General features: G+C 45.1%; 2 protein-coding genes across 2 annotated transcripts in view; one reads left to right on the top strand and one right to left on the bottom strand.

The window, feature by feature from the left end:
* Window positions 1–8549, top strand: part of BACE1 (beta-secretase 1) — a 30134-nt gene extending 21585 nt beyond the window's left edge. Inside the window, exons 4-9 of the mRNA XM_017883096.1 lie at window positions 244–381; window positions 1065–1199; window positions 2461–2562; window positions 3223–3372; window positions 3613–3784; window positions 4450–8549. Of these exons, the coding sequence (XP_017738585.1) occupies window positions 244–381; window positions 1065–1199; window positions 2461–2562; window positions 3223–3372; window positions 3613–3784; window positions 4450–4691 (939 nt within the window). The 3' untranslated portion in view covers window positions 4692–8549. The remainder of the gene's footprint in view (window positions 1–243; window positions 382–1064; window positions 1200–2460; window positions 2563–3222; window positions 3373–3612; window positions 3785–4449) is intronic.
* Window positions 8550–8571: 22 nt separating this feature from the next.
* The window catches only part of RNF214 (ring finger protein 214), a 53276-nt gene continuing 48549 nt past the window's right edge, over window positions 8572–13298 (bottom strand). Inside the window, 8 exon segments of the mRNA XM_017883002.1 lie at window positions 8572–9161; window positions 11010–11105; window positions 11370–11474; window positions 11684–11816; window positions 11950–12106; window positions 12109–12325; window positions 12522–12620; window positions 12825–12915. Of these exon segments, the coding sequence (XP_017738491.1) occupies window positions 9096–9161; window positions 11010–11105; window positions 11370–11474; window positions 11684–11816; window positions 11950–12106; window positions 12109–12325; window positions 12522–12620; window positions 12825–12915 (964 nt within the window). The 3' untranslated portion in view covers window positions 8572–9095.

Raw genomic sequence — 13298 nt, forward strand, 5'->3', positions numbered from 1 at the left:
AACTCTGTCTCAAAAAAAAAAAAAAAAAAAAAAATCTATGATTCTGTGAACCCATCAATACTGTCCTGTTTGCATTGCCAGGGCTCCTGCTAATCCTTCCTCTGCCAAATCTCAGTGCCTTAAGATGGTCTTTCCCAAGGACCATCCCCCAAGCCTTCAAATTTGCCTTCCAGTTTAGACAGGAAGTTGGCCTCTGTCTTTAGGTCCGTATGAAGACTCACTCCTTGTCTCTTTCTGCCAAAGCCTGATGACTCCCTGGAGCCTTTCTTCGACTCTCTGGTAAAGCAGACCCACGTTCCCAACCTCTTCTCCCTGCAGCTTTGTGGTGCTGGTTTCCCCCTCAACCAGTCTGAAGTGCTGGCCTCTGTCGGAGGGAGCATGGTGAGTAGGTCCTCAGAGAGGGGAGGTCCTGGCATTGAGGGAGAGATGGGTGCCATCCTCCCCACTCCCTGAAAGCTACACCATAGTTTTGGCTCTGATACTTAGAATCAGGAGGAACCTCTTTATATTCCCTACCCTCACTTTATTTTTCCATTCTTTTCTTCTTTGAGTTATTCTAGAAAGGAATCAAGGCACCTATGGTAAACTTAGAAAGGAAGGCTATTAGGAAAATTTCAAAGGAAATGAAAATAAGACTTGTTGAATTTAAATTATTCAGTTTGATGGTCAGAAGGCAGAGATATAAAGAAGTGTGTCTATTTATTAATTAATTAGAACAATGGTGAATGGTTCTCCAATAAGCAGAGAAAATAAAACTTATAATATAAACAAATAACCATTCATTCAACATTTATTGTGGCAGTTTAGATTTAAATAACTTTATATCAAGGGCTGTATGATTCTGAAACAAATAGTCAAAAATCCCAGAAAGTCTTTTCTCCTGAACACATTTAAGAAACTAGGTATCACTTTGGGCATGATTTGTTTAGAAGCAGGAAGATGAAAAGGGTAGCCTGTAGAAGACCTTGCCACCCCAAGAAATCATTGCTCTTATTGCTTGGTCATTGGGGGACTCACTCTCCTTCTGTGCCAGGACACAGGTACCTGCCTTTTTTTTCCCCTAGATCATTGGAGGTATCGACCACTCGCTGTACACAGGCAGTCTCTGGTATACACCCATCCGGCGGGAGTGGTATTATGAGGTGATCATTGTGCGGGTGGAGATCAATGGACAGGATCTGAAAATGGACTGCAAGGAGGTAATAAAACCAAGGGAGACCCAGGGAACGTAAAGCGGTAGGCAGTACAATGTGAAGGAAGCCTCTGGTTATGATGTTGAGAGGATGAGGCAGAAGTAATAGGACCTGCAGAAAGGGTTGGAAGTTGAGCCTAGAACAGTCAGGGGCTTAATGGTCACACAGCAGGATCTGAGGTTTGGGGCCTAGGGACTGGTAGTGAAAAAAAACAAAAAATGGAACTAGCTCTGATGTCTGGACTCTAGTCACTGCCTTGCTTTGTAGCCTTGGGCAAGTCTTTTGTGAGACAGGGTGATAGAATGAAGAGTCTGTCTTTGGAGTCTGGAAGACCCAGATCTGAATGTAGCTCTGATTTCTACTAGCTATGTACCCTTAGGCCAGTTACTATTCTGTGTTTCAGTTTCCTTATCTGCAAAACAGGTAAAAACAACTTGCTCAGAATATCAGAGATAATGTATAAAGTGTTTATCTCTGTGGTTGGCAGTACTCAATAAAAGGTAAATCATTTATGTCTTCCTTCCCTAGATTCTTATGTACGTTAAATTAGAATAGATATAAATGTACTAAGAAAAGTTAAAAGCGGCCGGGCGTGGTAGCTTATACCTGTAATCCCAGCACTTTGGGAGGCCAAGGCGGGGCAGATCATTTGAGGTCAGGAATTCGAGACCAGCCTGGCCAACATGGTGAAACCCCATCTCTACTAAAAATAACCAGGTGTGGTGGCAGGCACCTGTAGTCCCAGCTACTTGGGAGGCTGAGGCAAAAGAATGGTTTGAACCCAGGAGGCAGAGGTTACAGTGATCCAATATCACACCACTGCACTCCAGCCTGGGTGACAGAGCTAGACTCCGTCTCAAAAAAAAAAAAAAAAAAAAAAAAAAAAAACAAAAAAAAAGAAACGAAGAAAAGTTAAAAGCACTATACAGGGTATTTTTATTTTCAAGTCTGGAGACTACCTGCCAACCCAAGATAACAAGAATAAACATTTACCGAGTGCCTTCTATCTTCTGGGCACGATTCTAAGTGCTTTAAATTGTTCATTTATTTAATCCTTACAATAACCCTTTTAGGTAGGTACTATTTTTATCCTCACTTTAGAGATGAAGAAACTGAGGCACAGAGGTTAACTTGTCCAAGCAAGTACACTTAGAAGGTGCCAAAGCCAAGAGGCCAAGCCAGCCGCGGCCCCAGCAATAACCTCCTACTGCCCAGAGCCCAGCATCAAAAACCTTTTGCTTTTCTACCTCTCTTTTTCCCCTCTTAGTACAACTATGACAAGAGCATTGTGGACAGTGGCACCACCAACCTTCGTTTGCCCAAGAAAGTGTTTGAAGCTGCAGTCAAATCCATCAAGGCAGCCTCCTCCGTGAGTGGACTAAGGATGGGGGTAAAAGAGATGGTACAGTGTCAGAGGGAGGTGGTGAGAGTCACATTCTTCAGCAACAGCCAAGATGTCTGCACTTAGACCCTTCTACTCAGAGCTCTTAAAACACTCTTCCCCTCGCCAGGCGTGGTGGTTCACGCCCGTAATCCCAGCACTTTGGGAGGCCAAGGTGGGCAGATCACTAGGTCAGGAGTTCAAGACCAGCCTGACCAACATGGTGAAACCCCATCTCTACTAAAAGTACAAAAATTAGCTGGGTGTGGTGGCGCGAGCCTGTAATCCTAGCTACTCGGGGGGCTGAGACAGGAGAATCGCTTGAACCCAGGAGGTGGAGGTTGCGGTAAGCCATCATCACACCACTGCACTCCAGCCTGGGCAACAGAGTAAGACTCTGTTTAAAAAAAAAAAAACTCTTCCCCCTCTTTAAGGCTGTCACTTTGCTCATCACACAATCTCCCTGGTACAAAAGTTTGACATCACACTCCTACTCTCTTCCTGTAATTCTTTGGTTGGTTTATCCCTCCCCACTTTGGATATTTCACTGGAAAAGCAAATGAAGGGCCCAGTTAATGTATCCGAACATGGGAGGGGTGAGATGATAAAGAGTCTTTTCCTCATTGTTACCCCTTCTTGTCAATGCAGACAGAGAAGTTCCCTGACGGTTTCTGGCTAGGAGAGCAGCTGGTGTGCTGGCAAGCAGGCACCACCCCTTGGAACATTTTCCCAGTCATCTCACTCTACCTAATGGGTGAGGTTACCAACCAGTCCTTCCGCATCACCATCCTTCCACAGGTATGTCCCAGCCTGAGTCAGGGGGATCTCTCTTAAAAGTACACACTGGGAGACAGTGAGCAGGTATGGCTTGCCAGAACTTGGAAGACAAAACAGATGAGTAGTGTCCAGTGGTAAAGGGGTCTTAGAAAACCTGTTAGAGCTCAGGGATGGTAAAGGGAAGGGCACAGATGCCTACAAGGCAGAGATGGGGTGAAGGAGAGTGAGGAAGACACTCACCCTGTGATTGCTTACCCCTAGCAATACCTGCGGCCAGTGGAAGATGTGGCCACGTCCCAAGACGACTGTTACAAGTTTGCCATCTCACAGTCATCCACGGGCACTGTTATGGGAGCTGTTATCATGGAGGGCTTCTACGTTGTCTTTGATCGGGCCCAAAAACGCATTGGCTTTGCTGTCAGCGCTTGCCATGGTGAGAGTACCAGGGCTGAGGGTTTGGGGTCAGTCTCTCCATATTTTCCTTGTCAAACAACAGTTAGTATACCTGGGCCTGTCAGTTTAGAGGAGGGTAGTAACAGTTGCCTCAAACCCAAGTCAACAATTGTGCAAAAGTTAGTGTCAATGCTCATCCTTTTTTTGTACTGCCTGCCATGACCACTGCCTGGATTGGTAACCTCTGTTGGAAACCGAGAGCAGCAAGAGCTACCTGTGTACCCTGAGAAGCTCTTGATGCAAGGGTAGCAGGCTGAGCCTATAGTGACCCTGTCAGCTGCCACATGGTGAGGTTGAATGCTACTTCAGAAAGGTGGCAGGGTTTTGCAGTTGAATTTCAGCAGCAGAAAGTAAGTTTACTAGGTGTGGCTTTTGGTCAATTCAGAACTACTGACTTGTAGTTATCACTCCTACCGGCTGGGTATACAAGGGCGGGCTGCTACTCCCAGTGACTTGGGAGGAGAGACAGGCCTCCACCTGGTGCTGGCTTCCCGGCCTGCTCCTAAATATCTCCTGGAAAGGAGATGGGATAGCTTCTGCATGGGCTAATTTCAAGGCCTCACTATCAGGAAGTTCTTTTTGTTATGTAACCCAAACTGCTCTATGACAATGACAGCTGTCCATTCACATTTACCCTCTCCCCAGTGCACGATGAGTTCAGGACGGCAGCGGTGGAAGGCCCTTTTGTCACCCCGGACATGGAAGACTGTGGCTACAACATTCCACAGACAGATGAGTCAACTCTCATGACCATAGCCTATGTCATGGCTGCCATCTGCGCCCTCTTCATGCTGCCACTCTGCCTCATGGTGTGTCAGTGGCGCTGCCTCCGCTGCCTGCGCCAGCAGCATGATGACTTTGCTGATGACATCTCCCTGCTGAAGTGAGGAGGCCCATGGGCAGAAGATAGAGATTCCCCTGGACCACACCTCCGTGGTTCACTTTGGTCACAAGTAGGAGACACAGATGGCACCTGTGGCCAGAGCACCTCAGGACCCTCCCCACCCACCAAATGCCTCTGCCTTGATGGAGAAGAAGGAAAAGGCTGGCAAGGTGGGTTCCAGGGACTGTACCTGTAGGAAATAGAAAAGAGAAGAAAGAAGCACTCTGGTGGCGGGAATACTCTTGGTCACCTCAAATTTAAGTTGGGAAATTCTGCTGCTTGAAACTTCAGCCCTGAACCTTTGTCCACCATTCCTTTAAATTCTCCAACCCAAAGTATTCTTCTTTTCTTAGTTTCAGAAGTACTGGCATCACACCCAGGTTACCCTGGCATGTGTCCTTGTGGTACCCTGGCAGAGAAGAGACCAAGCTTATTTCCCTGCTGGCCAAAGTCAGTAGGAGAGGATGCACAGTTTGCTATTTGCTTCAGAGACAGGGACTGTATAAACAAGCCTAACATTGGTGCAAAGATTGCCTCTTGAATTTAAAAAAAAAAAAACTAGATTGAATATTTATACAAATGGGGGCGGCTGGAAAGAGGAGAAGGAGAGGGAGTACAAAGACAGGGAATAGTGGGATCGAAGCTAGGAAAAGCAGAAACAAAACCACTCACCAGTCCTAGTTTTAGACCTCATCTCCAAGATAGCATCCCATCTCATAAGATGGGTGTTGTTTCAATGTTTTCTTTTCTGTGGTTGCAGCCTGACCAAAAGTGAGATGGGAAGGGCTTATCTAGCCAAAGAGCTCTTTTTTTAGCTCTCTTAAATGAAGTGCCCACTAAAAAGTTCCACTTAACACATGAATTTGTACCATATTAATTTCACTTGTCTCTACCTGAACCCTTATTCTACATATGATAGGTAGCACCAAAATATCCTAACCCCCTAAGCTCCAGGTGCCCTTTGAGAGAGCAACTGGACTATATAGCAGGGCTGGGCTCTGTCTTCCTGGTCACAGGTTCACTCTTTCCCCCAAATCTTCCTCTGGAGCTTTGCAGCCAAGGTGCTAAAAGGAATAGGTAGGAGACCTCTTCCTCCTAATCCTTAAAAGCATAATGTTGAAGATTCATTCAACAGCTGATGCCCTATAACCCCTGCCTGGATTTCTTCCTATTAAGCTATAAGAAGTAGCAAGATCTTTACATAATTCAGAGTGGTTTCATTGCCTTCCTGCCCTCTCTAATGGCCCCTCCATTTATTTGACTAAAGCATCACACAGTGGCACTAGTATTATATCAGGAGTATGAGAAATACAGTGCTTTCTGGCTCTAACATCATTGCCTTCAGTATCAAGGCTGCCTGGAGAAAGGATGGCAGCTTCAGGGCTTCCTTATGTTCTCCACCACAAGAGCTCCTTGATGAAGGCCATCTTTTTCCCCTATCCTGCTCTCCCCTCCCGGCTCCTAATGGTACGTGGGTACCCAGGCTGGTTCTTGGGCTAGGTAGTGGGGACCAAGTTCATTACCTCCCTATCAGTTCTAGCATAGTAAACTACGGTATCAGTGTTAGTGGGAAGAGCTGGATTTTCCTGGTATACCCACTGCATCCTACTCCTATCTGGTCAACACGCTGCTTCCAGGTATAGGACCTGCCAAGTGTGGAATTACCTGATAAGGGAGAAGGAAATACAAGGAGGGCCTCTGGTGTTCCTGGCCTCAGCCAGCTGCCCACAAGCCATAAACCAATAAAACAAGAATATTGAGTCAGTTTTTTATCTGGGTTCTCTTCATTCCCACTGCACTTGGTGCTGCTTTGGCTGACTGGGAACACCCCATAACTACAGAGCCTGACAGGAAGACTGGAGACTGTCCACTTCTAGCTCGGAACTTACTGTGTAAATAAACTTCCAGAACTGCTACCATGAACTGAAAATGCCACATTCTGCTTTATAATTTCTACCCATGTTGGGAAAAACTGGCTTTTTCCCAGCCCTTTCCAGGGCATAAAATTCAACCCCTTTAATAGCAAGTCCCATCAGCCTATTATTTTTTTTAAAGAAAACTTGCACTTGTTTTTCTTTTTACAGTTACTTCCTTCCTACCCCAAAACTATAAGTGTAAAAAAAAAAAAAGTCTTAACAGCTTCTTGCTTGTAAAATATGTATTATACATCTCTATTTTAAATTCTCCTGAAAATGACTGTCCCATTCTCCACTCACTGTATTTGGGGCCTTTCCCATTGGTCTGCATGGCTTTTATCATTGCAGGCCAGTGGACAGAGGGAGAAGGGAGAACAGGGGTGGCCAACACTCGTGTTGCTTTCTGACTGATCCTGAACAAGAAATAGTAATACTGAGGCGCTCGCTCCCATGCACAACTCTCCAAAACACTTATCCTGCTAGAATGGGCTTTCTAGGATCTTTACTGGGAAGCAGTTAAGCCCCCTCCTCACCACTTCCTTTTTTTTTTTCTTTACTCCTTTGGCTTCAGAGGATTTTGAAAAGAAACAATATGCTTTACACTCATTTCCAATTTCTAAATTTTCAAGGGATACTGAAAAATACGGCAGGTGGCCTAAGGCTGCTATAAAGTTGAGGGGAGAGGAAATCTTAAGATTACAAGATAAAAAAATGAATCCCCTAAACGAAAAGAACAATGGAACTGGTCTTCCATTTTGCCACCTTTCCTGTTCATGACAGCTACTAACCTGGAGACAGTAACATTTCATTAACCAAAGAAAGTGGGTCACCTGACCTCTGAAGAGCTGAGTACTCAGGCCACTCCAATCACCCTACAAGATGCCAAGGAGGTCCCAGGAAGTCCAGCTCCTTAAACTGATGCTAGTCAATAAACCTGGGCAAGTGAGGCAAGAGAAATGAGAAAGAATCCATCTGTGAGGTGACAGGCAGGGATGAAAGACAAAGAAGGAGAGGAGTATCAAAAGCAGACAGGAGATCATTTAGTTGGGTCTGAAAGGAAAAGTCTTTGCTATCTGACATGTATTGCTAGGACCTGTAAGCATTTTAGGTCCCATAATGGAAAAAAAATCAGCTATTGGTAGTATAATAATGTCCTTTGCCTGGAGTCAGTTTTTTAAAAAAGTTAACTCTTAGTTTTTACTTGTTTAATTCTAAAAGAGAAGGGAGCTGAGGCCATTCTCTGTAGGAGTAAAGATAAAAGAATAGGAAAAGATTCAAAGCTCTAACAGAGTCACAGCTTTCCCAGGTATAAAACCTAAAATTAAGAAGTACGACAAGCAGAGGTGGAAAATGATCTAGTTCCTGATAGCTACCCATAGAGCAAGTGATTGATAAATTTGAAATCCAAACTGTTTTCTTAGTATCACTTTGGTCTCCATTGTTCCCAGGACAGGAAATATGTCCCCCATAACTTTCTTGCTTCAAAAATTAAAATCCAGCATCCCAAGATCATTCTGCAACTAATTTTGCACAGACATCTCCTCACCCCAGTGCCTGTCTGGAGCTCACCCAAGGTCACCCAACAACTTGGTTGTGAACCAACTGCCTTAACCTTCAGGGGGAGGGGGATTCGCTAGACTAGGAGACCAGAAGTGAATGGGAAAGGGTGAGGACTTCACAATGTTGGCTGGTCAGAGCTTGATTAGAAGCCAAGCCAGTGGCAGCAAAGGAAGGCTTGGCCCAGGAAAAACCTGTGGGTTGTGCTAATTTCTATCCAGAAAATAGATTGGACAGAAGCTTGTGGGGTGCATGGAGGAACTGGGACCTGGTTATGTTGTTATTCTCGGACTGTGAATTTTGGTGATGTAAAACAGAATATTCTGTAAACCTAACGTCTGTATAAATAATGAGCGTTAACACAGTAAAATATTCAATAAGAAGTCAAACTACTAGGGTTACTTTTTTTTCCTCAATCAGAGTCTCATTTTATCCATTTGGAGTAGAGTGGCTAAAACAATACTGAGGCTTCTGGAGGCTTTCAGTAAGCAAGGCATCTGGTTGGACAGTGGGTGAGCACCAGGCTTTAAATCTGCATACATGAGCCTTAAGAAAATGGACTAGAGGCTGAGCCAAACCAAAGCAGAATGGCCTTAGAGCAACAGCAGGTTCCTAGGTGGTTTTTATATTATATTTGAAAACAGCCCTGGGCAGGGATATCATAATTTCAGGCCAAACTAAACATCATCTTCCCTACAATCTGCATCCCCCCAAAGGAATTGCAAGATGAGGGGGAACAGACTGTTTCTGCATAATATACATACTTTCATTTACGAACATTGGAATACAGACTTTCTATACACACATTACCTATATAATAAAAATGTACATGGCATGAGTATATGTCACTGTATAAATATAGAGTTTTAGAAATCTTGAACCCGCGCTTCCTGTTCACATCAGTTTCTCTTCTTCTTCCTCCCCAGTCAGGTCCGTCATTTAAGAGTTGGACAAAAGGGACAAGTGTCATTTGTGTTGGTCTGGGCCCAGAATTTTATACACTGGAAAGAAAGAAAGACACACCTCAGGTTTATCTGGAAAGACAAAGGGAAGGAAGGAGAGAATGCCAATAAGGTTCAACAAGGCCTAAGTCAGAGAAGTTCTTACACTGAGGTACAAGAGGGGCTTTTTTTTCTTTTTTCTTTTTTCTCCTTTTCAGACAGAGTCTCCCTCTATTGACCAGGCTGGAGTGCAGTGGTGCGATCTCAGCTCACTGGAATCTCTGCTTCCTGGGTTCAAGCTATTCTCCTGCCTCAGCCTCCCGAGTAGCTGGGATTACAGGCAGGCGTTCACCACCATTCCCGGCTAATTTTTGTATTTTTAGTAGAGATGGGGTTTCACTTTGTTGGCCAGGCTGGTCTCAAACTCTGGCCTCAAGTGATCTGCCTGCCTCAGCCTCCCAAAGTGCTGGGATTACAGGTGTGAGCCACCGCATCCGGCCCCAAGAAGGGCTATTCAATGGCTCTTACCCTAAAAGAATCCTCAGTGCAAGTGAACCTGTCCTTTTTAAGAGGAACATTAACAATAAGCTGATGAAAGTGTTCATGATGCTGCTTTTTGTTGAATGTCTAGTGTGGCTTGCTCCCCCTTAGGATCTATTTCGCCTGAGATGAGCGTCTCTGTTCTAATACCTGACACCCTCAAATCTTATTCAGGAATTTTTCTTACCAAGAATTTAGAAGTAAATTCAGTTTCTACCTCTTGGAAAAGCAAAATGAACAAAACAAAATGGTTAAGAGGGAATCATCCCTGCTACTAAGAGACTTAACTCTGCCTGGCAACATGAAAAAATAGGAATGACTCGTCAGCCTGTGAAGATAATCTCTAACCGGCAAGCCTTCCAAGCTATTCTGTAATGGAGTTACTAATCTCATACTCAGGTCCTCCATTCCATTCCTCTCATCTAGGCAAAGTCTTCTGACAATGCTGTATTTTGAACAATAGTTAGATATGTGGGATTATCACTCATGGTCAATTTTCCAAGAAAGTGATTTAGTGCTCAGTATGAATTGCTTATCCAGTCCCCTGAAGGGAATGGGGTAAAAAGTTGAGAGATCCTAACTGCAGTATTCTGAATTCTGCTAATGTTTAAGCCACAATTTACTGAAAACCTTATGATTAGACATTAGAGACCAGGTGCAGTGGCTCACGCATGTAATCCCAGCACTTTGGGAGGCTGAGGCAGGAGGATCACCTGAGCCCAGGAGTTTGAGACCAGCCTAGGCAACATAACAAGACCTTGTCTCTACTAAAAAAGAAAAAAAAATTAGCTGGGCATGATGGCATGTACCTGTAGTCTCAGCTACTAGAGCCTGAAGCATCTTAAGCCTAGGAGATTGAGGCTGTAGTGAGCTATAATCATGCCACTGCATTCCAGTCTGGGCAACAGAATAAAACCCTGTCTCAAAAGACAAACAAAAAAAGGCTGGGCGCGGTAGCTCACGCCTGTACTCCCAACACTTTGGGAGGCCGAGACGGGCGGATCACAAGGTCAGGAGTTTGAGACCAGCCTGGCCAATATGGTGAAACCCCGTCTCTACTAAAAACACAAAAATTAGCCAGGCGTGTTGGCGGGCGCCTGTAGTCCCAGCTACTCAGGAGGCTGAGGCAGGAGAATCACTTGAACCTGAGAGGTGGAGGTTGCAGTGAGCTGAGATTGCACCACTGCACTACAGCCTGGGCAACAGAGCAAAACTCTGTCTAAAAAAAAAAAAAAAAAGAGCACCAACACAGTAAAAGAGAAGTTATTTTAGCTATCAGGAAAAAAAAGAGTAGAAAATGAGAAAGAAAAATTATTTTAGCTGTCAGAAGAGAAAGTGTAGACAATGAGGAAAGTCTGTAACACCTACCTCCTTGTGCAATACATGGGTACACGCCATTGGATGCAGCTCACTGGGCTGGACGAGTTTCTGGCACATTAGACATAGCTTACAGGTGGCTGGAGCCTGTAGAACAGAGGCGGCATGGTCAAAAGGTAAGGAACCTCTGGGTCTCCTTGCCTTTTATGCCCATAATTCCATGTAGCAAAAAGATTTATATCAAAAGAAATAAAAATCCAAATATAGATTCTTGCCTAAAATATTTGCATTTTCCCAGTAGGGCTGCAAATAACCCAACTGATGGTTTCTTCCTGCACTCCACCTGTAAACCCACTCCTTCCTCACCTCCAGCTTCTCCATATCACAGTGTTCAAAGAAAAAGAGTCTTACATGTGAAGACCTTCCAGGATATGAAACTTGGGCAGAAGGCAAGAACATTGGGGTATTGATTTGAGCCAGTGGAGCAGGGAACAAGGCCCGGATGCGACCAAGTGGCTGTAGGTAGAAACATTGTCAGAGGAAGGGAAGAGAGTCTGAGTAACAGAGCATATCACAAAAATCACTTATTTCCCAGTCCAGCAAAGGAAAAAAGCAGACTAGTCACCTCTGACTGGAATGCTTCTTCCCTCCCCACGTTTTTCTGAAATCTACCTCTTCCCCAGCCCTCAGCAGGCCTCAGTTCTCTCCCACGTGGCTTTTCTCACCTGAGTACTTGCTGCCACCCGCTCATGCTCTGCCAGTCGTGCAGCAACCAACTGGATAAGTTCCTCCATGGTCAGGCCTGCCATGGTGGTACGTGCTGTCTTGATCTGCTGAAGAATGTTGGTCATCTGGGCCCTGAGAAAGAAAAATGTTGAGGGAGAGAAAGCCTACACTATACCCACAGGGAACACCCATGTAACCTCCTCTATTTTAACCCATAAGCATTTCTCTGATAAAGACATCTGAATCAGTCCTTGAAGATACTTACTTATTGCACTGTGGGAAGCGAGTCAGCAGCTTCTCCAGGATCTTCTCCAGTTTGTCTACTGGTTGGGGCCGGGGAGTTTCAGTAGAAGCCTTAACACCGCCCAAGCCTGGGGGAGGCGGGATGGAGGCGGCAGGGGGCATGTGTGGACCGTGGGGCTGACAAGGGAACCCAAGCCAGGGCTGTTTCTGCCATGGGAGCCAGGAAGGGATGAGGAAGGCTGGTTGGGCTGGGAAAGGGCAGGGTTCAGGATTGGGAAAGACAAGGAGCGGGGATCTGCACTGGGCATAACCATGGGCATTGTGACCTGCCCAATGGAGAAGGGCATCCGAGGAGCCAGAGAGGGACTGGGTTGGAACACCTGAAGCATGAAGTCTGTCTGCAGAGGAGAAGAGGTAGAGGACAAGAGAGAAAGGAAGAAAAAAAAGTTTACAAAACTGGAGAAGAAATCAATGAACAACTCTTGTATTGAATAGGGATGATCCCAATATCTTCATAAAAAAGAACACGTAGAAGACTCTGCTTCTGCTACCAACACAGAAAGGTGAACTTCCCCCCAAAGCCAGCTCTCTTACCTCTGATGGGGGTGGAGGTAAAGTGGGAGTAGGGATTTGAGGAAGGCTGCTCAGCTTGGCTCCATTCCTCACTAACTGGATATGACTATTAAATTGGTCCTAAAAAAAAAAAAAGAAGGTTATTTTTACTGCTGAACTGACTGAGGCTCTCTAGAAAGACAGCACCATCCATTATCAGGAAAACTATTAAAGGAATAGTAGTTGCATTGCCCTAAATGGCAATGCAAAAGGCTATCTCCCGATTGCGGGAAGTGTTGAGCACAGACCAACACTGACTGAATGATGACTCATAAATACACTTACACGAACATTCTTTTTCATTATCCGAACTCCATTCAGTCTTGTCTCCCACTCCTGTTTGGAACGAACTGTCTCCAGTGTTGGGGGAGTTGACCTTTCAAGAAACCAACAGGAATTTACAGATTTAAAGAAAGCCCTGCTGGGCACAGTGACTCACGCCTGTAATCCCAGCACTTTGAGAGGCCAAGGCAGGCAGATCACTTGAGCTCAGGAGTTCCAGACCAGCCTGGGCAATGTGGCTAAACCCTGTCTCTTAAAAAAATGCAAAATAAGCTAGGTGTGGTGGCTTGCGCCTATAGTCCCAGCTACTTGGGAGGCTGAGGTAGGAGGATGGCTTGTGCTCAGGAGCCAGAGGCTGCAGTGAGCCAAGATGGTACCACTGCACTACAGAGGGAGACCCTGTCTTAAAAAAAAAAAAAAAAAAAAAAAAAAAAAAAGCCCATTCTCCATTTTTTGAAGAGCTAAAAAAAAAAATAA

This window comes from Rhinopithecus bieti, unplaced genomic scaffold (assembly GCF_001698545.2).
Source record: "Rhinopithecus bieti isolate Rb0 unplaced genomic scaffold, ASM169854v2 scaffold_11964, whole genome shotgun sequence".
Taxonomy (NCBI): Eukaryota; Metazoa; Chordata; class Mammalia; order Primates; family Cercopithecidae; genus Rhinopithecus; species Rhinopithecus bieti.